The sequence below is a fragment of the Kryptolebias marmoratus genome, linkage group LG10 (genome assembly GCF_001649575.2).
Source record: "Kryptolebias marmoratus isolate JLee-2015 linkage group LG10, ASM164957v2, whole genome shotgun sequence".
NCBI classification, from domain to species: domain Eukaryota; kingdom Metazoa; phylum Chordata; class Actinopteri; order Cyprinodontiformes; family Rivulidae; genus Kryptolebias; species Kryptolebias marmoratus.
In genome coordinates this window covers 2,410,757-2,434,095 of record NC_051439.1, presented here as the reverse complement: position 1 = coordinate 2,434,095, position 23,339 = coordinate 2,410,757, and the positions used below count along the sequence as shown (strand labels likewise).

Genomic DNA, 23,339 nt, shown 5'->3' with positions numbered 1-23,339 from the left:
GGTAGGGGGGGGGGGTTGCAAAGTGATCATGCCTTAGTAAAGTTCCATCGCTGAATGAAGTGCCTTGCCACGTCCCGAGCTCCTCGCCCATGAACCACTGAGGCAATATCATGCCAAGGCATTCTGGGAGTGGTGTACCTGTCGATAAAGTCTGCAAAAGGGAGCAAGAGATAAGAGCAAGAGATGGTGCAACATAAGAAAAAATAGGTGTGGTTAAAAAACAGAGAGAATGTTAGAATTAGGATCCATGGGGCTGGAGTTCAGTGCAGGGAATGGGATGAAAGTAGGATTAATGCTTCAAGTATAATGATTATCAATTAAACTGGAAATAAGGACATTAATAAATAAACATTTGGGTATGTAATGTATTTGTGTACCAGACCATCAAAAGGTTTTTCCAGCTGGATCCAGTCCTTGTAGACAAAGTTGCAGTAGTCTTTTCCGTGCCAGAAACGGGTGTTTCCCTGTAACTCGCCAACACCAGTCTTAAGGCTTTGACCAGAACCACTCCCTGCACAAACAAAAACAACATACAGTAAATGTTATAGTAAAAATCCTATTTTGAAATATCTTCTAAAACCCCAAGTCTAAAAAAGTTGTAACATTGTGTAAAATGCAAATAAAAAACTAAATGCAATAATTTTAACCCAAGGGCATAAGGTTCACAGGCATCTAATATTGACTTTCAGCCTTGTCCTTTGTGCAAAGCGATTTCTCCAGATTCTTGAAACATTTTGATGATATTCTGAACTGTTATTGATGATACTGTATATTGAAAGTCCTTCCAATTTTTTGTTGAGAAACATAATTCTGAAATTGTTCTACTATGTTTAGACACAGTCTTTTGCAGACTGGTGAACGTCTGCCCATCTTTACTTCAAAAAGATTCAGCCTCTCCAAATTAATCGTTTTATACCCAGTCATCATACTGACCTGTTGCCAATTAACCAAATTTGTTGTAAAACTTCTCCTCTAGCTTTTTTTTATTCATACCACTTATTTTAACAGCCTTTTATTGCTCCTGTTCCCACTTTTTGTAGATGTGTTCCTGCTATTAAATTAAAAGTCCTTATTTTTTCCCTAAAAATGGTACAATTTCCTTGTTTAAACATTTGATATGCTTGGGTTTATGAGATTTGCTAATCATTGCATTCTGTTTTCATTTACATTTTGTGTCCCAATGTCCCAATTATTTGGAATTGGTTATGTACTTTATTGTATCCTGAAGGTTTAAAAAAAAAAGTAATTTTCTCCCCTATCAGCATCCGCTAGAACAAAGAGGTGGAGCTTCAGAACATGTGAACTGTTATCTGATTATAATGCCTTCACCCACCTGCACTATCCACACTGCTGACACTGTCAGTATGCTGCAGTGTGTGTTTGTGCAGGTGTCTGTACAGACTGAAGCGAGCCATCCTACTGCGACCAATTCCCTTCAGTTTGGGTAACTCCACAGAATCAGTGGGTGGTGTCCCTTTTCCATTGCTCTGCGAGATGCCATCAGCAGGAGACACTCCCTTATCAAAAGGAGAGTTGGTGGAGCCAGCCTAAAAATATAGGAAAAAAATTAAGAGACAATGTTTAAATTCAACTGCCAGAGCATCAGATGTGAGGTGTAGATAAAATTAATGTAGTGTCTCTACTTTTTACTTTAATTACTACCCGCAGACAAAAGGGGAAGGGCGGTGATAATGTTTTTGACACGTCTGTGTGTTTTTTCTTAATTGACCTTAAGAAAAAACACATTGCTTTAACTTTATCACTTTTACAGATATTGATCTACAATTTGGTGTGGTAGTAGCTGAGACTGATCCCCAACAAATATGCTGAGCTTGAACTGATTGTGTGAGAAGTCAACTCTGTGAGAGAAATATGTCATGATCCACTGAATGGGTTTTAATGACACTTTAAAGAAAATATCATTGAATGTACATCTACAATGGAATAACCTTTGGAACCAACCCAATATAATACGGCTGCTACAGCCAACTATCCTTAGAAAACACAGAAATGTCTATAATTCAGTCCATTTAATAGATATTGTACTAAAATTTGATGTTGTAGTAGCTGACAATCATCCTCAACAAATATTTCAAGAGCTAACAAATCTTGGAGATCTTGCAATATTGCATGAGATCGCAGATAACATTATTTTGAAGGTATGACTAAAAGAGCTCCAACTCTGTCTTTTCTCAATATAAGAACTTAAAAACCCTGGCATGAAAGGTGGCGGGAGATATGCATTCCTTCAAGAAATGTTAGGCCTTGATTTTCATACCTATATTCTACAGTTGAATAATGCATGCAAAGCATTTCTTCTTTAAACTGGAAATAGGTCAACAATGTGGGTGGAACATTTATTTGGTATCTCACCTGTTCAAAGGCCACAGAGCGGGTCACACTGCCCACATCAGTCAGCCGATGCTCTCTGTCATCCCAGCGACCATATGCCAGGTCGATCCCGCCCACAAACGCCACTGACTGGTCAATAACCACAATCTTCTCGTGATGGGCCCAGAGATAGACGGAAGACGAGACGTGGTCTGGATGACGCATCACCTGAATCATAATGTCACAACATTATGTAAGTTGCGAAGTGAGGCTCTGACTGTTCAAACAACTAACTTGTTATGATGTCATTGTTCACCTTGATGTTGGGGTGCATGAGTGTCCTTTTGCTGTAGCCTGAGTTGATGCCCAGTGCAAGCTCCACCTCCTTATACAGCATCACAAAGATCCGCACACCTTGTTGCTGTCATGAAAAAGAAAGGGAATATGATCGATTTTTTTAAAAACTTATTTAACTGCTATGTCCTGTGTCAAAAATTATGCATTTGTACATTAAAAACAAACATGTATTTTAGTTACAAGAAAAAGCACATTTCCACGTGGAGAAGTTTTTTTTTTATGAGTGGATAAAAAAAAAGAGCTCAGTACTTGGCCTGAGGGCCAAACTTTTACGTAACATTGGCATTGTAATTGGTGCCTGCCATAGAAATTCACAGAGAGCAATGCAAAAGAACCACATATTATTCTCCACCTCCAAACGGGTCTCTTTTATATCCTAATCTACTTGCAGCCTAAATGGAAGCGTGCACCCACACAATATATACATTACAAGGAATAGCTTAGCCACAAGATGAGTGCTGTTGCTTTCAGTAGTATTTTACCATGGCAACATAATTTGCCAAAAACGAATCTTTCAATTTCTTTTAAAACTTTGTGGTTTTTGAAAACTTATCACATCCACATACTTTCAGCTAGAAACTATTCAAAGCGCTGTATGAGTTACACAACATTGGACTATCACCAAATGATTTGGATTTTTCATGTTTGTTACCATTTTGATAAAAATCACAATTTAAGCTTAAGTTTAAGTTTTGGAATGATTTTGGCCGGCTTCTCTGACAACTGGTCAAATAAGACCACTGTTAAACAGAGTGAGAGGAGACATTAGTTCGAATGTGCCCAGAGCAAACAAACTATTCCTAATCTCACATCTTTTACAATATGAATCAAAACATTTTTATCTTTGTCTTCTTTCTGCCAATGTTTTTGTTATTGCTTTATGACTTACAGACTTTTGTATTTTTCTCAGACCTCCACACCCAACCCAGAAAGCAGCTCTAACTAGGTCCAATATTAAAGTTGTTTTACATTTTCTTTGAAATGGGGATCGAAGTGTGTTTTAACTTGTTATGTCCTGCATAAAGCGCTGTAGAAACTTGAAAATTAATACGAATGACCACCAGACCCTGCTATCAGTCATGGTTCAATAATTATTTTAATACACCTTATAGTTTTTTCACAGCGTTTGTTTGAGGCCTACTGTTTAGGCTTTGTGTGCAACAGTTGTATGCTCCTGTGTTTTTTCAGCAATTCTGCTAACTTACAAATGTAGCAGTCTGCCATTGGACACAGGTTAATTAAGATCTCAGAGTCCTGATTAACATGGTTGTTTCAATAACCAACTATCTCCAATTCCTGACAATAATCCCTTAAACATTCTCCAAGTGCTAAAGGCATGCTAAGCTCTTTGTTCTTTGTTTAATACTTTTGTTAGGATCTGGGTTTTTGTATTTTGTTTTGTCTTCATGTTTCAGTTTGTGTTATTTAGTTGTCTCTTCCCTGTGCCTCAGCCACCATTCACTTCTCTTCAGTTACTCTCTCTCTTCCCCATTCTCACCCATCTACACCTGCCTCTAGCTCCTTAATCATCTCACCTGTGCCCACTTCCACTATTCACCCTCTGCCTTTAAAACCCAGTCACTTTCCACAGTTCCCTGCTGGTTCATTGTCATACTCTTGTCTCCCTGATGTGCTGTCCTTTTTTGCTCGTGCCTTCTCGTCTCCCAGTGGTTCATCTCTTGTCTCAGGTCTGTTCAGGTTTTGTTTATTTAGTTAATGTTTTTGTATTTAGTTTAGGTTTTGCTGCCATGTCAGGCTTTGTTTTGGGTTTGCCTTTTATTTCTAAATAAATTAGTTTTTTTTTTCAATATGAGTCTGCGCTCAGGGTTCGCCTCCTTCACCCCAGTACATGACAACTTTGGCAATAACTATTGCAGTCAACCCTGTCTATCAGCCAACTATCTTGCAAATCACTGGACAAATTTTAGTGAAACTTTAATGAACTTATTGGCCACCACAACTATATTAACAAACACAGAAATAACTATAATTCAATCCATTTTACAGACACTGAGCTCATTTGGTGTGGTAGTAGTTGACAGTAACTACTAATACATACTCTGAGTGTTACAGATCACTGAGTTCTTTGTATAAAATGTTGGCATTATCTATTCTAGTCAAACATGTCTGTCTGTTAGCAAACAAAATATTGAACCACTGATTGTTTTAATAAAACTCAAAAAAGTAATCATTAGCTATACATCTAAAAACTGATTACCTTTTTTAGAACTACTTACTGCTTTGCGTTTGAGGATGCAGTCCAGCCTCCATCTGTTGCCCTCGACAACAGGTCTTTTCAGGAAGATCTCTGGACTCAGCCTAACAAACAAAAAAAGAGTAAGACAGAGGAATTTGGAAGTTTTTAAAAAAATTAGAGATAAACAAAATAAGAAATGCTATTATTTCCACCCCTTCCTGCAGTATAAAAGTAATCCTGACTTTCACCATTCAGATCCACTGACACATCTTACCTACAACATGGCAGACATGACATAATGATACAGTCTCATGAGTCACTCACATTGGCATCCTGAGCTTACACATCGACAATACTATTGGCTCACGTGACCCAGGCTGTCACCTCATTAGTAAAGACCATAAGCCTAGTGATTACTACTTTGAAACACAGGGATTTCAACCATGTTAAACAGCTGCATATTTGGCCCTATGGCACTACAAACTAAAATGTTTGAAATAAGAGAAGAAAAGATCATGAAACCATGCCAGCAGTGACACATAGTTTCATCTCTCTTTAGAAAAGATCCTACAAAAACTATTAAAGAAACAAAGTTGGGAACTGTAAAAAGAGTCAGGCAAGAGTTTCTTTATTTTTTGACACATTATTGTACCCTTCAGCTATAATATATCATATTGCTCCTGAGGTAACAGACCTCAGGAGCAAAAGAAAACAGAGATTCAAGAGTTTGTCAGATGAGTAAATGGATATGGACACAGTCAGTGGATTTCTATTCTTGGTTTGAGGCTGTAATTACAGCCAGAACCACAACCAGACCTGTGTGAGGGCATGTTGTGCACTAACTGGTACCAAATTGTCCTTGTATTCACTGGCAGTAAAATGATGGCTAGTTTGTAATTCAACCTTTAAAATTATTCTGTACATTTTTCAGCAGCTGGCATGCTCGTTACACCATACTCTTTTGCCCTCATTTCACAATAATAACAGCACAAAAGGAAGGAAATTTGTGTCTGATTATTTATTTCTTCAAATGATGCTTCTCAGCAATAAATCTTATACCAAAAATGTATTTTCCCTGAAATGCATTTTCCCTGAAATTATGCTACATGTATTAGAAAAATGCATTTGTGGATTGAGCAGCAGAGTTGAACATGTGGGTTGTGCTTATGAAAAACTTGCCAAAGCTTTTCTACCAATGCCAAACAGCTTATTCTGTTATTGATGTTTGTTTTCAGCTGTTACCCTAAGTGTCTGATTTCACTTGATTGATGCCTGATTGTCCGTGCCTGTGAGAAAATAGTGGCAATCTCATATCTCCACAGTCTGAGATTAAACTCTGTCCTTCAAAATGACAATGCTTGCCCCCACAGAGCAGGGTTTATCAGACTACATCCAGAATTTGGGAGTGGAGAGGATGGAATGGCTAGCCTGCAGTCCTGACCTCAACCCCATTGAGCACATATAGGAAAATTATAAATTCAAAATGTAAAATTCAAGTTACATGATATACCTTGGAGTTCTGTCAATATTTTTTGTAATTATGAACTCCAGTCAAAGTTATTAAAGCACTAAAGTTCAACTTGGGGAAATTAGCAACCTCAGAACAAAGCAAATATGTACATGACCTATAGTGAATGCCAGTTTTAGGCTGTCAATAATAGCATGAATTAGTTTTAGATATCATTTTTCTTATTTTATGTTTTTTTATTATTATTAAGGTTTAGAAAAATTTACATTGAGACATTGCAGAGACTAAGTAAAACTGATGCTGACATTGAAAACAGTTTGTTTTATTCCCCACACTTAAGTGCAAACAGCAGGCACCCCTTAACCACACTGATAACATATGGGATGTTTACACAGAAAACAGAATGAAACTCACCACCAGTCAGTGATAAAGATTTCTTCTTTGGCCTCTTCCAAAGCATCAGCCACATCTTCCATGTACGTCTTTCCATTCACATACCTGCACAGAATGTTTAGAGTTACAGCTGCAGAAAACAGACATTATCATACCCTGTTCTTGTGTTGACAGAGCCACTGGTATTAAAACAATGTAAACAAGGATATGGTGTTTTTCAGTTTGAGTCATGCAGCACATAAAACACTACCTCTGTCTTCTCAAAGATTACTGTATGATCACAGCTTGCTGTAAAACAGTCTCTAAACATCAAATTAGTCAACAACCAAACAGAAGGTGACACATTTTGGTCCATTTTCCAACTTTTAAGATAAAGACCATACCCAAAACTGTCTCATGACAAATCTGTTCTGTAAAGATTCTTTATTTGACAGGCTCACTGGATCACTAATTATACCACCTGCTAGCTCTGAACTGTGCCCAGGCATACTGTGATGACTTTATCACACTTGCGTTTTAATATCGTACAATCTGCCAGCTGAGGGGGAAAAATGCTAATTAAGAAAAAAAAAAATTATAACGCAGCCAAAGCAGATAGTTGGCTGCTCAATTTTCTCCAAGCATTTCCATAGTTACCAGTAAAAGACCAGCAGAGGAAAAGCAGATTTCTGCTTTTATTTTTAAACTCACCAATGATCATATTCTTTGAACAGAACACTAATAATTTAATAATTGAATATATTTGTGATTTTTCAATTAAGCTGCAGAGTGTAAATGCCGTACACAAGTACAGAGTGTGTGTTGAGGATGACTCACAGCTACTACCACACAAAATTTTAGCTCAATATTTGTAAAATTGACTGAGCTCTAGAAATGTTTGTTTGCTTAGGTTGCTTAGCTGCAGACACAATCTAAAATAGGGCTTGTTTCCTAAAGTTAATCAAATCTAGAGGTACATACAGTTCTTACTTTATGAGTTCATTAAATTCTGTTCAGTGTTTCACAAAATAATCTGCAAACAGACAAATGCACAAAGACAAAGAAACGGAAGCAAAAACATTATCACCCTTTGCCTTTGGCATTGAGTGAGAAAATTGTACTCAACAATGGAAACTTTCAAATGAAATTACCAATAAAGTTTATTAGTTTTGTCTGATTTGATTCAAATAAAATTTCCTTGTGGTAAAATAAAGCAATGTTTTATATATTACATAATTTAAAAAAAAAGGTAAAACTCTGCAGATTTATAATCTTTTAGGCATAACAAGACATCTTCATCTTCATATTTCAAACTGTTTTTCTTATTTATTCTGAGTCAAATTCATTCCAGATGCAAAACAACATCACTATAGCAGTTCATCTCTCCCAATATCATTACCATTTGGCAAGAACATTTTCTTCTTCTTGTGCAAATGATCCAAAGCGGTGATCTCGGAGGAAAGCCTTCCCATGATTTCTCACAAAGTTCTCGATGCTCTGACCCCACCAGCGTGCATGTCTGTAGCTACTGCACTTAAACACAAGCGTCCTGCAGGCAAATGACACAATATCTAAAAAAGTATTCACCCCTTGGATGATTTATGTTTTTACTGCTGTCGTAAATCAATTTTGGTCTATATAAATTGGGCTTCTTCACTAAGATAAATTTTAACAAAACTTCTTCGGTGTCAAAGTGAATTTAAATTTCTACAGAATAATACAAATTAAATAAAAATATATAATGTAAAATAAGTGACTACATAAACATTCACTCACTTTAAAGTGACTGTCCTATTTCAACTCAGAGTAAAGGTTACTGAAAAGTACAAGTCAGGGGATGGATACAAAGGATTTCAAAGACCCAAACATCCCCAGGAATTCTGTTAAATCTATCATCAAGAAATAGAAGAATTATGAGATGTGTAAATCTACCAAGAGCAGGCCATCCTTTAAAATGTATTGTTGTAAAGAGGACAAATTTATATTGATCATGATTGATTTATGACAGGAATGCCCTGTAAAACATTTAGGGGTTAATACTTTTTATAGGCAATGTACACTGAAGCTCACACACAGATACGGTGATTTCAAAACACGATTGAATCTGCTGATTACCCCCAAAAAGAAACTGTATGATTTGATAATAATTAAGGACATATGAATATCAGTTTAATAGACTAAAATTAATGTTAAAACAAAATCAACCTTGAGTAAAGAGTGTTAATATGAAAAGAAACTGAAAAAAACTTGACCTTGTCAAAATGAGCTGTTAAGAACATCTTTAGGCAATAAAAAGATTTATGTTTTTGATTGTTTGTTTGTTTTATTTGCTATTGTAGGAGTTACATATTATGAACCTTAGATGTGAAGAAAACAAATGACTCAAAATTAACTAGAAAAATTGTACTTTGTACAAAAACTACAGTGTGACTACTGAGTGTTGAATGACTTTTCTGAAATTTGCTGAAGAAGTTAAAACAAGTAGAACAAAAGCTAAAATGAAGAACACAAGTCAAAAGCATCAGAACAGTAGCTAGAAGGTAAAAGCAGCAAAGTAACTTAAATCTAAAAGTAGACAAAACCATAGCTAAAATTAGCTAAACATATGTTAGAGCTAAAATTAGCAAAACAGTTGCTAAATTAAATCTCAGCTAGCAGCTTAAAGTTAGCAGCTAAAAGTGACAGAACGGTAGCTAAATACAAGTAGAGAAGACAAATAGAGCAAGTATTTTGTGGTAGATTTGAAAGAGAATGTTTTAGAAGGAATTGAAGCAATCTCAATGTGTTTCTATGAGGAAGTTTATTTTTAAAAAAGGTAAATATTTTGAAAATATTAAATTTACAAAAGCCAAAGTCATACCCCCAGCTCTGATTAAGCTATAGCTTTTGATACTGTATATGAATTGTTAAACTAGCACCACGTATGCAGAAGTAGTTTGATTACAAAAAAATTATGGAAGAAAAGATAAACAAGAAACAGTAGTGTGAATGCTGACTTAGCATTAACACAATGAGTGTATGAGTTCATAAAGTAACTTTCATAATCATGTTCCACCACAAGCACACACAAATATAACCTGGATAGGGTATCGATCCGGACTCCATGTTTTGTCTCTGTGTCTTTGGAGTCCATCTTGATGCTGAACTCTTTATCCACCAGCAGAACGAAGGAAATTGCGCCCGAGTCTTGTTTCATGTACAGCAAGAAGGAGTCCTTCACCACAAGCCAGCTGCAGCACACACAGAGATGACATAAAGCTCATTAAAACCACTTAAACTTCAGATTTCTGAGTTTATGTAAAATACTGCAGCTCTCCACTGACTGTTGGAGACAATTTCTTTTACTTCTTGTTTAAATGGAAATGGTGTAGGTAGAAAACCAACATGAGGATGTAGGTGGATGGGCCAAGTGATTCAGATGTGTGGGATTTTGCATGTGTGTGTGTAGTCTTTGGAAAATAACTTTCAAATTGGCTTGTATATTAGTTTGGATTAGATCAAAATTAAATTGAAGGAACAAACCAATAAATGAAGTGAATGACTGGTTTTATTGAGAAACTGCATAAAACTAAATTAAAGGCCTAGCATTCCTTAAAGGATTTCATTTTGCCCCTTTATCACATAAAGGCCAAAATGAAAAAAAAAAACTGTCATGAAAACCCTTTCATGACAGAATCATCTAATGTTGAGAAATGACAGAGTTGAAAATACTATCTCATGAGATATACTATGTCATGTGATCTGTTAGTGCTCGAAGTATGCATTTTGAATGACTGTCAATTGGGTTAACTCTAAAAGTTAAACTGTAGATGTATTTCTGTGTGATTCTACTACTAGTAGATATTAAAAAAGGTTTAATTATTAACAATAATAGCAATGTACCCAATAATTTCCCAATAAAGTTCATATTTGTTTAAAAAATCACTCAAGCGCAATGATTTATATTATGTTAACATGGCAACTGAAGCAGTTGGTGGAAGACAGAGAAGGCAACAGAAGAAAGACAAAGATAGTATTAAGATACAGAGCTCTAATCACAAACCGTTTAGACCAGCGGTAACAAGCCTGACCGTGGCCGCAGCAGTTCATTCCAGGAATACGATGTCCGCCTGAGCGCTTATAAATCATTCCTTCCCTGCGGCACATGAAAATAATTCAAATCTACTAAAAACTTAAAAAATATTTTTAAATGCACAAAGTTAAATTAAGAACAACTGAGTGAAAATTTAGATCCTGATCTTGTAAATATAAGACTATGTTCACACTGTAGGTCTTAATGCTAAATTTGAAGTTTTTGCTCAGATCCAATTTTTCTTGCGTGGTCGTTCACATTATAATTTAAATGCAACCATCATCAGACTCCAGTGTGAATATTCTATAGCCCTGAAGCGACCCGCATGCACAGAAAATGCGAAATCACATGCAGCACGCTGTGTTTACAGAAGTAAATATAGATGCTGCACATGTTAACGTGAATTCTGAAGTTGAATTGTTATCTGACATACTTGTTTTATCTAATGTTTACATTTGATCTTGCTGCTTACTCCAACACACAATTTCACTTATGGAAGGGAAACAAAGTACTGAAAGTAGAAACAAACTTAAATATCAATCCCATCACCCTAGTATGAATATGTTCCAACACCAATGTTAGTATCATACTTTGATGTAGATTCTTAGTCAATCAGGATGTGGTAAACTTAAGAAGTTAAAAAATAAACAAATAAAATGAAGCAACTGGTTTACTGTTTTTTAAAGACATGCTTTAAACTGCAGGACGTTGGTATTAAATTGCATACTCCCACTTCAGTGATATAAAAGTTGGATGAAGTGTGGTATGATATGGGTTGGATTGGAAAAAATCTGATTTGTCACGTTCAGACTGTCATGAAAAAAAATTATATGGGTTGTTTATGGGCAAAAAAAATCAGATGAGGATCACTTTTGCCTTCATTGTGAAGTAAACTGAGATGTTCAAGCTAACAGAAAACTAACACTAGCTGAAAGCTAAATGTAGTAAAAGGTAAGCTAAAAGTAGTAGCAAAAGCAGAAAAGGTTTAGCTAAAAGCTAAAAGTAACAAAAGGCTAACTAAAGGCTAAAAGCAGCAAAACACTATCATAAAAGCATCAAAAAGCTAAAAGCAATAAAAGGCTAACAAAAAGCCAAAGACAGTTAAATGCTAGCTAAAACATAAATGGATCAAAAACCTAGCTCGAGCCAAAAGTAGCAGAACAGTAGCTAAAAGCCACAAATAGCAAAAGGCTAGCTAAAAGTAGCATAAGTTAAAAATTGAGCAAGTGCACTGAAGCAGATTTCAAAGAGAACAATGTATTTCTATTCCATTTGTAAATAAAATTGATTATTTTTGAAAAGTATGATTTGCTATGAATCATGTACTTTTGTTTTTAGTAACTTTTATACTTGACTTTTTCAAGTATAAAAGTCAACATTCAAGCTAAATGTTTTGATATCTGAATGGCAATAGCAAAAGTATGTGGAGTAGTTTGATTGTAAAAAAACATACAGAAGAAACTATAAACAAGAAAACAAGTGTGAATGTTGACTCAGCATTCACACTATTAAAAAATGCTCACAGTCCTTTGGGTCCCAAGTCATGAATGAAAGACAGCTGGCTGACGTCAATGAACTCCATCTGTGAAAAGATGGAAGGAGAAAACAGGCTTCATTTGGTGATTCCATAATAGACTCATAAATTGTGAAAAATGAACTATTAAATTCAATGTCTTGGAAAATATTTCACACATGCAAAACTATTTTACCACCTCAGACATTGACTGAAAATAGGCATCATACTAATGTTAATAAACTATACATGTTACTATGGAGACGCTTGGTTTTAAGGCTCATTTACCCATTAAGTATAGGGGCATAATAAGAGAATAAATTAGCCACCAATAAGTTGAAACTGATGGTAATCTTCCTTTTTGTTGGTAAATTCACAATCTGTGTTTTTTTTTTAGTTTATTTTTTGGAATTTTTCTTTTCTTGATTATTGTTCTCTTTTGAGATCTTTGTTTTAATATTCGGCTACCTGTGTTTTTACTTTCTCTTTAGATCTTTAGCCATTATTAGAATTATTCTTGTGTATTGCTTGTTTCAGTTTCCCAGTGTTCTCTGTACCATTATTCATTCATCCTCAGTCAGCTTCCACAGTACTTCTCCATGTCAGCCTGCCACACCCATCTACACCAGCTCCTGGTTTGTCCAACTCCATGTTCCATTGCATCTCATCTCCTCTGGTTCATTGTTGGCTATGTGCTACATTCAGGTGCATTGCCTTGTGTCTCACTGTGATCTCCTGAGTTTTACTGTTAACCTTAATAAATCTGTTAGCTCTTTGAAGCTCCTTGTGTCTGCCTGCATTCTGGGTTCATATTCCTAACCTGATAGGTAAAAGGAAGTTTTAGGGAAACATAATCAACAATAAAGGGAAACCACTTAATTTAAGCTCACTGTATGATGCAATATTAATATAGTAAACCAGTACAATCAATTCATTGGTTTCTTATGTTGGTGTAAGTACTTAACAGTTGGCTATGAGGGCATTATGAGTGTAGAGTAAAGACCTAGAATTCTTTGAAGGAATGCATATTGCCCACTATTTTTCATGCCAGAGTTTTAACTAAGTTCATCTTGTGTTGAGAAGTGATGGAGTTGAAGCCCTTTTGGTCAAACCTTAGAAATGACACTTTGCCGAATCTCATGTGACAGTGTAATTGCTTGAGTGATCTTGCATGATGTAGTATTGTTTTGAATGTGTGTTATCAATGAAGGTCGGCTACGGCCACACCACACTTTAACTCAATGCATGGAAAATGAACAGATGCAATTATTTTGTGTAGCCTAAGGTCAGTTAGCCATGGCAACCGTCTTGATTTCCGTAGACTCCAAAATCAGTTGTAGATGTACAGCCAATGATTACTTTCTAAGAATTTCAATAAAAATCTATGCAGTTGTTGATAAAGTATTTTGCTAATGGTACAGACAAACAAACACCAACAGGCGAAAACATTATTGCTCCACCTTCACCTCTGGTGGAGTGTAATACAAATGCTGCAAATTGTTTAGTTTTACGGCATATTTTATTTAATGGCTAACAGAAATGTTAAACTGAATGTCACAGCGGCTCCTGCAGTTAACAAAATTTGTGGTGGTAACTGTTATATTTTTGTGTATTTTCATCAGTGTGTGAATGTGTGGATGAATGGGTGAATGATTGTAGTGTAAAGCGCTTTGGGGTCCTTGGACTACATAAAGCGCTGTATAAGTGCAAGCCATTTACCATTTATTTTAATACTTAGCTTTAAATATACACAAGTTTAAGTATTTCAGTTAATAAATAACTGGACATTTAGATCTTTATGCAGTATATTTCCCAAATCCTGGCAACTCTTGACACTGGTTTACAATTTGGAGTGAACACATTCAGTTAGCTTTCATTGTCAAATCTTGCTAATCTTTCATGGATCCAAATTCTAGCTTATTATTTAAAAGATGTTCGTACAAAAATCTTTTTTTTGTTTTGCTAATCATTTATGTTTCTCTTTTTCTAACTGTGTGGTCCCTGACACTGACTTAAATTTTAAAAAAATTGAGGTAAAATGAAAAATATTTGACAAATACTGTGTTGTTGTTTGCCCTGCTTGGTATAATTACTCACAGTATGGTGATATTTGCGGTACATAGCCATCCTCAGCAGAGTGTTCAAATAGTCCTCTAACTGTCTCTGTAGAAACACATACACTTAATTTTAACACACAGGGTTGTAATTATAACAGTAATGAAAATCTATGTATGGAACCACCATTATGCACACAGTCAGGCATGGAAAGTTTTAGAGAAAACATGTGCTAGCATAGAGTTGAGTGCCATGGCAACCAAAGAGTGCAGGGAGAGCTACACACAATAAAGCTGAGATGTTAAAGTAAACCTCCAACCAGGAAAACAAGCAAAGAATCAAAATGCTGCCACATCACATACTCTCCTGCTGGAGACCTGCTCATCTCGCACCAGCTCGTCTCCTCCCCCCCTAGGCAAAGAGGGCATCTCTCTCACCTCGCTCTTCCTCACTGTCTTCCTTCTCACGGTGTGGCTGAAAAGGAGGAAATTAAAGGGCAAAAGTTCAAAGGAGTTGGTATTTGGAGATGTGTTTTCACAGAGTCATTGTACAATCCCACAGTTATAGGAAGTTTTGAGTGTTACAGCAAGAAATAGAGAAAAAAATGGTCTCAGTTGCTGCAAAACATTATCTATGTAGCTACTTTAGCAAGTGCTTACATCAAATCAAACTGATAACAAGCTGTGTTATTGTGCATCAGGAAGGTTTGATATATATCTGAAAAACCATGGCAATTATATGTTGATGGGGCAGTTTTTCTTTTCATGAAAAGGAGCATTGCATAAGATGCCCACTTTTCTCTAGTACACAATAAGATGAAGAGAATGTAATAAACAGGAACGCTCCGAAAGCTGAATAAATCTAAAAATAATTAAAGCAAAAATTCTCACATTACTTGATTGCCCGCCCTCTTTCATGCCTGAACATGAGATTATCATCTTATGTTGAGAAATGACAGTTGTAGCAGTTTTGGTCAATCCTTGTTAATGACATTGTGCACAATCTCATGCGAAATTGCGACATGTTGTGCTCAAAGTATGTGTTGTGAATGACTCAGCTACACCACATAAAACTTTAGCTCAATATTTGTAAATTAAATTAGCAATTTCTGTGTTTTCTATGGTCAGTTGTGGCAGCAATCTTGAATTGGATTGGCTATAAAGATAAATCACTTTATTTATAGTATAACCACTGATTATTTCCTGAAAGTTTTTATAAAGTCTGTCCAGTGGTTCATGACATATTTTTGTGACAATATTTAATTGCCAGTTTTTTAAATATACTAGATTAAATGACTAGATTATAGCCATTTTTGTGATGGCTAAGCCTATATTGCTATGGACCAGGTTGACTACAAAAAATAAACAGGTGAAGATACGAACCCATTGATTACTCTCTGAAAGTTTCATTAAAATTGTTAATTGTTTCATGAGCTATTTTGCTAAATACAGACAAATCACACACAAACACAGAGCCAAAAGCAAAAACATTATTGCTCCACCTTCTCCTCCAATGGCATGTAGGCAATGTAAAGTACAAACTTTAACCATTTTTCAAAGAGCATTTTAAATCAATACATCTAACTGTACTGCTGAAAAATATTAAAGAAAAATTTATAAAATATTACCAGAAAATTCAGTTCCAGAAACGCATGTCTATTTATTGTTCAGATTCAGATGAGCATAACTATAACATTTGATAGTTGTGTGCCAAATACTAGGATCTGCTGTTGCTGTTTCTCCAAGTTGTACCTTTTTGTTAAGTTTAGTTAACTAAATGCAAGCTCTACTTTCAAAGATCCTCTTCATTATTAAAGAAATCTTATTTAACTGATGTTAATAATATGTTTTTCCTAATTTGATTTCTCCCCCTCCACAATGAAAGGCAGGCAATCATGAAATTAACTGTGTGTGTGTTTATTTGTCTGTTTGTTGCAAAATATCTCATAAATAACTGGACAGACTTTAATGAAACTTTCAGAAAGTAGTCATTAGATGTTGATCTAAAGTGATCCTCTTTTGGGGTCAATTTAATTTAAGATAGCCTCCATTGTTAATCAACCTTAGCCAACACAAAACTGTCTATAACTCAGTCAATTGTACAGGTATTGGCCTATAATTTCCTAAGTGAGGCTAATCCCCAACACATGCTTTGAGAGCTAATTGATTGTGTGAAGATGGTTAATACTATGGCAGGTAAGGTGATGGGTGATATGCATTAATGTGAGGAATGCTAGTTTTATTGTTTGTTAACATTTGTGTATGAGTATGAGTGCATGTGAGCCTGTTTATGACATACAGTATGTTTAGTTTGTGTGAGTGCTAGCACCAACTTGCGTGATGGCAGTGGTATCCTAATGAAGGTTTTGTATGTCCTCAGCTCTCTGTGCAGCTCCATAAAATGTTTCTCCTTCCTCTTAACAATCCAGGTAAACTCGCCATGTTTCATCTCGATCTTAAACACTGCTGGCAAAGACTGCACACACAGGTTATACATTATTTTTCATGCTTTGGCTAGATCATGAAAGGCTAATTAATTACAAACAGCAACTAGAGAATTTGTAAATGCTGATACCTGCTGAAACGTGCTGAAGAGGCTGAACGTGAGTTGTTCAAGCTAAAAGAAGGAGGACTAGCTAAAAAGAGCAAAACACTAGCTAAAAGCTAAAAAGGCTAAAGGTTAGCTAAAAGCTAAATGTACTAAAACACTAACTAAAAACTAAAAGTAGCAAAACAGTAGCTAGAACCCAAAAGCTACAAATGTTAGCTAAAAGCAGGAAAAGCTTAGCTAAAAATTAAAAGTAGAAAAAGCCTAGCTAAACATACTGTAATGCAAGCTTAAAGCTAAAAGTAGCAAAAAGCTAGTTGTAAGCTAAACATGGCAAAAGGCTAGCAGAAATGATCAAAAGTCTACCTAGAAGCTTAAAATAAAAAAGACTTGCTTAAAGTTAAAAAATGCAGAAGGTTAGCTAAAAATAGCAGAACTGTAGCTAAAACCCAAAAGTAGCACTAATATAGTAAGTATGATTAAGCTGATCTATAAAAAAAATGAAAAGAATTTAAAAAAAAAAACTCAATGTATTTCTATGAGGGGAAATATTTGTACGGTAATTAAAGTTAAATATTTTAAAAAGTATAAAAAATACTAAAGTCATAGCACCAATCTCCTGAATGAGATGGCGATGATATATGAATGGCTAAAATAACACAAAATATGCAGAGGTACAGTATTTACACAGTTACAATATCTAAATCATACAGAGAAGCAAAAACAAGATCAGATCCCTACAATCAAAACAGAGTTTTAAATAAAGTATAGGCACTTTTAATCTTTTACTGGGGTGTTGTATTGTTCTATAACTGGATGGGAGCATGTCCAGTTGGATACCTTGTTGACACTCCGGTGATTTGATGAATGAAAGCGTTCCTGTGCCGTGGTGAAACGCTCCACCTCCAGGATCCGGGCGGTGATCGGCACAGTGGAGAGGTACACCCTCGCATTGGCCTCCTTAAAGCCCACCGTTGCATACACCGCTGAAAATGGTATTCGACAATCCCCTGGGAAAGAAAACATGGCCAGGGTTAGTTTGATAGGGTTTTAATTTTTAAAAAATATTTATTTATTTATTTCATGTTTGCATGTGTAGGTGTTATAAGCATCTTTAAGCGAGTAGGCTGCATCACAGAAAAGTCTGCCTTTGTTCAAGATTTTTCTGATTTGTGAGTTTTTCCACTGTAAGGGTGCTTTTTCATCCTTTTTATGAAGTTTTTGACATCCCAACGAAGCAAAAAAACCATCCTCATGCACACATTTATGCAATTTTTGGTTGAACTTTAAAATCTCTTTGTATTTAAGATCCTCTTATTTTTTTTCCAATTCCCAGATAGCATTAACCCACTCTATGTTCACTGGACTGGTGTAACACTTTATATTTTAAGAATATTTTCTAAAGAAGAAGGTGAGCTTAGTTTTTTGTTTGTTTGTTTAGTGGATTTCCGTAACGTTACAATCAGTAATCTCTATCTTACCTAGAGTAGATCTTCCTCCAAGTATTATCAGTTTGAAATATCACCTTGATTCTTTTCTTTTTCTGACATTCTGTTGTAGACTTGCTGCTGTGTTTGGGATCATAGTTCTGTTGCATCCAGAGCGAGTTTGGTCAAAGCTTCAGCTCTGAGACAGAAAGCCCATTTGACTCCAGGAATCCTTTGGTCTACTTAAGGACTTCAAGGAGCCCAAATCATGCTTGACAGTTGGTATGAAGTGTTTGAGCTGATATGCTATGTTTGAGTTTCATCAGATGTGCTGCTGTGCATTATGAGCAAACATTTCCACTTTGGTCTCATCTGTCTAAATGACATTTGTTCCAAAGGTCTTGTGGTTCATTCAGATGAAACTTTACAAACTGAAGTTGTGCTGCCATGTTCTTTTAAAGAGAAGAGATTTTCTCCTGCAACCCTTCTAAAAAAAAAACTTATTCGGTCTTTTCCTAATTGTCCTGTCATGACCTTTAACCTGCCAACTGAGGCCTATAGAGTGTGATAACTTTTTTTTTCCTTTTGTTTTTTTGCCATTTCTCTGAGCATTGCAGGGTCTGACATTGGGGTGAATTTGATGGGACACACATTCCTGGGAAGACTGGCAGCTGTCTTAAATGTTTTCCACTTGTGTATAATCTTTCTTTGTGTAGAATGATGGCATTCAAATAGTTTGGAAATTACCTTTAACCCTTCTTAAATTGATGGGGAGCAACAGCTGCTTCTCTAAGGTCATTGCTGATGTCTTTCCTTCCTGGCATTGTGTTACAGACACCTGTATGCTCCAGGGCAGCAAACTGACAAAACTTTTTTTAAAGGTGTTCACACTGATGATGATCAGTTAATCAAAACGTTTGATTAGCATCACCTGGCTGCTACTAAACCTCTTAAATCCTGTGGAAGCAGCAGGAGTGGACTTAGTTTGTCTGCACAGCTCTTTCATTTTGTCTTTGTTTTTTTTGTTATGTGTTTTTGTCCATGTGAGATTAGATTTTAATTATTTAGAACCTGATAAAGACCAGATAATTTTTATGTTGTGATTTGTAAAACGCTAGAACTGAAGGAGGGTGGACTTAGTATTTTTCCATGATTGTATGCTTCAAAATGCAATAAAATAAGCATAACAAAATGACAATTTGAGAAAAAATGAAATAAATCAATAAAATAACCCTTGCTTGAACTAGTATAATTTTATTTTCAATTTTTACACAGTTTTACTTTTGCATCAAATATTTTTTTGCCATCCACTTAATATATTTCCTTTTTTAACATAAGTTTCAATCTAAACCATTACTGGTAAGGGACCATAGTCATAGTCGGTCTTCTGTATAAATAACCATCTACTTGAGTGTAAATTATCATCTAATGCAAAACTGACAGCAAAATAAAGGTTATTAAAACCTCTTTTGCATGAACTGCTGAGAATTTTCTGATAATTTAGTTGTTTTAATATGGCAGAAATCTGTTTTGGTTATGATTCTGCTTAGATTAGCTGTTAGCTTGGCACTGACAATAAAACTTCTGCCTGATTCAACAAACTGATAATGCGCCGAGTCATTTCTACTGCAGGTAAGATATTGATTATGGAATTACTCCACACAACACCATTTCAGAAAATCCAAACTGGTTCTTTAAATACATCAACTTATGAATGATTGACTGGTGTAGTAGTGTTCAGATTGATTCTCTTAAGCTTTTGTTTCATAACTTTCTTATTTTATGTATTTTTTTTTTATCTACACAATTCAGTAATTTACTACTGAAATTTTCAGTAATTGTTTTTAATCACCTAAGGTGATAAAAACACACCTAGGTAGTTTCCATCGAAGTCGAGCTCCTCTCCCTCTCCGATGTCTAGCTCCCTGGCATCCAGGCTTTCCACAAGGTCGGCCATCTTGATACCGTCGTGGATGTCGGAAGCTGGTGTGGTATCAGTAACTTCAGCCTTCACCAGATTCAGGCTACTAGTAGTTGGCTGAGCCTTACCCAGCATGCTTAGCAGTCAGACCCCAGAGCAGGGCGCACCTACAGGAGTGAGGAGACAGTTGTGATATAAAACCTATTTACTGAAGATGTAAGCTCATTACTTCCTCTTCTCTGAATTAACTCTCCCATGGGGATAGACCTTTACCCTTTATGACCATATCTGAACCCCAGCTGTTCTATTTTGAACCATAAAACTGCCACAAGTTAGAGTGTCCAACCAACATGCACAGAAAAAGACAAACTCTTCAGTCACAGGTATAACATCAGTAACAAGAGAATTCAGTAGTAATCATGTTATTATTAATGGTTGGCTTAATTAAAATAGTTGAGGGTGACATAAATCAGGTTTGTCTTAAGAGTGAGACCAGGAACCAGACACAGAGACGGAGTAAAAGGTAAGTGGTTTTATTTACAATTTTAGTGAAAACGTGCAAATGACTGGAGGCCAGGCAGATCTGAAACGGCAGGAGAAGAGCAACAGACTTTGACGTACTGGCTTGACCTGAGAGACATGGAATGTAGGGTGAATGCGCATACTAGGCGGGAGAGTGAGACGAACAGAGGTAGGATTTATGATCCGCTCAATGGGAAATGGACCAATAAAACGAGGGGCCAGTTTCTTAGACATTTCCTTCAGTTGGATGTCTCTGGTCGAGAGCCACACCCTATCACCCACCTGGCAAGAAGGGGCAGTGGAACGGTGACGGTCAGCGCACCTCTTGTTTTGTTCCACCGTTCTTGTTAGGGCGCGTTTGGCCTGCCTCCATACCCTGCGGCATCTGCGGAGATGAGCCTGAACAGAAGGAACAGCAATCTCATGCTCGAAACTAGGGAATAGCGGAGGATTGTACCCCAGCGAGACCTTGAATGGTGACAAGCCTGTGGCGGACGAAACATGGGTGTTATGCGCATACTCAATCCACGACAGTTGTTGGCTCCAGGATGAGGGATTATCGCTAGCCAGGACGCACAGGGCAACCTCCAGCTCCTGGTTACAGCGTTCAGTAGCTTGAGGGTGGTAACCGGAAGTGAGACTTACCTTAGCTCCCAAACCGTTGCAGAAAGCTTTCCAGACCTAAGAAAATTGTGGTCCTCGGTCGGACACAATGTCCATCAGGATGCCTTGGATCCGGAATATGTGTTGCACCATGAGTTGGCTGGTCTCGTAAGCTGATGGGAGCTTGGGGAGAGGGATGAAATGAGCCGATTTAGAAAATCGATCAATATTAGTCAGGATTACCATGTTCCCTTGAGAAGGAGGTAGACCAGTGACGAAATCCAATGCAATGTGGGACCATGGACGGCTTGGAACAGGCAGAGGTTTGAAGAAGACCTGCAGGAGGCAGATTACTGGACTTGAAGCGGGCGCATGTAGTGCAAGCTGCTACGAACTCCTTTACGTCGGCAGATAGTGTAGGCCACCAGAAGTATCTGTTGGTTAGACTCGGCATCTGGTTTATGCCTGGATGACAGGTGAACTGGCTGGAATGAAGCCAATCTAATACTCTGCCTGCTTCTGGAACGTATCATCTCCCTGGTGGTCCTCCGCTGGGGTTCGGTTCTGTCTGTTGAGCCTCTGTGATTTCCTGCTCAATAGCCCAGGTGAGTGCACTGACGAACATAGTAGAGGGTATGATTGGCTCCTCTTTGTTGGGTCTCTCAGATTGGGACCATAGTCTGGACAGAGCGTCTGGTTTGACATTCTTAGAACCGGGTCTGTAGGTTATAGAGAAATTGAAACGGCCAAAGAAAAGAGACCACCTAGCTTGACAAGGATTTAATCTTTTTGCGGTTTGAAGGTAGGCCAGGTTTTTGTGGTCGGTCCAAATCAGGAACGGGGTCTCCACGCCCTCCAGCCAGTGACGTCACTCCTCTAGGGCCAGTTTAATGGCCAATAGCTCCTGGTTACCGACATCGTAGTTCTGTTCAGCTGGGGACAGACGGCGAGAAAAATAAGCACGGGTGGATCTTGTTATCAGAAGGTGATCTTTGTGACAGTACGGCTCCTACCCCCGAGTCGGAGGCATCTACTTCCACGATGTATTGTAATTTTGGATTAGGGTGACACAATATAGGTGCTGAAGTGAAGCGTGCTTTTAACTCACCAAAAGAAGCTTGAGCCTCAGGTGTCCATCTGAATGGTTGTTTAATAGATGTGAGTTGTGTAAGGGGAGATGCTATGCGGTTGTAATCCTTGATGAATCTATGGTAGAAATTGGCGAAGCCCAAAAATCTCTGTAGCTGGCAACGATTAGTAGGAGTGGGCCATTCCGCTACTGCCTTGGTTTTCACAGGATTTTATAATACCCCTGCCCGAAAATGAAACCCAGGAAGGATACAGAGGACACGTGAAACTCACATTCTTCGGCCTTAATGAACAGCTTGTTCTCATGGAGCCTTTGGAGGACGGCTCTCACCTGCTGATGATGTTGCTTGGGGTTCTGAGAATAAATGAGGATGTCGTCCAAATAAACAAAAACAAAGATGTTCAGAAAATCCTGCAGGACATCATTAATCAGGGATTGGAAAACTGTGGGTGCATTAGTGAGTCCAAAAGGCATAACTAAGTATTCAAAATGACCTAAAGGGGTTTTGAAGGCAGTCTTCCACTCGTCCCCCTCCCTGATTCTTACCAAATGGTAAGCATTTTTGAGGTCTAGTTTGGTAAAAATGGTGGCTGCATGCAATTGTTGATGGACCGAATCAATGAGAGGTAGGGGATATTTATTTTTAACAGTAATTTGATTATGCTGGTGTAGATTCTCAGTCGTCCAGGCCATGGTAAATTAAAAAAAAAAGTTAAAAAAACAACTGGACTTCTATTCTGTAGCTGAAGACGTTTCGCTTCTCATCCGAGGAGCTTTCTCAATTCAGAAATAGAGAGTGTGGAGTTGAGCTTTTAAAGCTGAGATGTGATGTAAGCTGGATTGCTTGCAAATTGTTCTCACTCT

The 23,339-nt window shown here is 37.0% G+C and overlaps 1 protein-coding gene across 1 annotated transcript in view; it reads right to left on the bottom strand.

Annotated features, from left to right (window-relative positions):
• Positions 1 to 22,981, bottom strand: part of pld1a (phospholipase D1a) — a gene marked incomplete in the record, with an annotated part of 49,650 nt that extends 26,669 nt beyond the window's left edge. The window contains 17 exon segments of the mRNA XM_037977683.1: positions 33 to 151; positions 383 to 511; positions 1,334 to 1,547; positions 2,374 to 2,559; positions 2,648 to 2,752; positions 4,926 to 5,007; positions 6,768 to 6,851; positions 8,125 to 8,274; positions 9,803 to 9,955; positions 10,768 to 10,860; positions 12,321 to 12,379; positions 14,408 to 14,473; positions 14,728 to 14,839; positions 16,698 to 16,840; positions 17,753 to 17,922; positions 20,212 to 20,427; positions 21,065 to 22,981. Coding sequence (XP_037833611.1) covers positions 33 to 151; positions 383 to 511; positions 1,334 to 1,547; positions 2,374 to 2,559; positions 2,648 to 2,752; positions 4,926 to 5,007; positions 6,768 to 6,851; positions 8,125 to 8,274; positions 9,803 to 9,955; positions 10,768 to 10,860; positions 12,321 to 12,379; positions 14,408 to 14,473; positions 14,728 to 14,839; positions 16,698 to 16,840; positions 17,753 to 17,922; positions 20,212 to 20,395 — 2,049 coding nt within the window.
• Between the last annotated feature and the right edge of the window lie 358 nt (positions 22,982 to 23,339).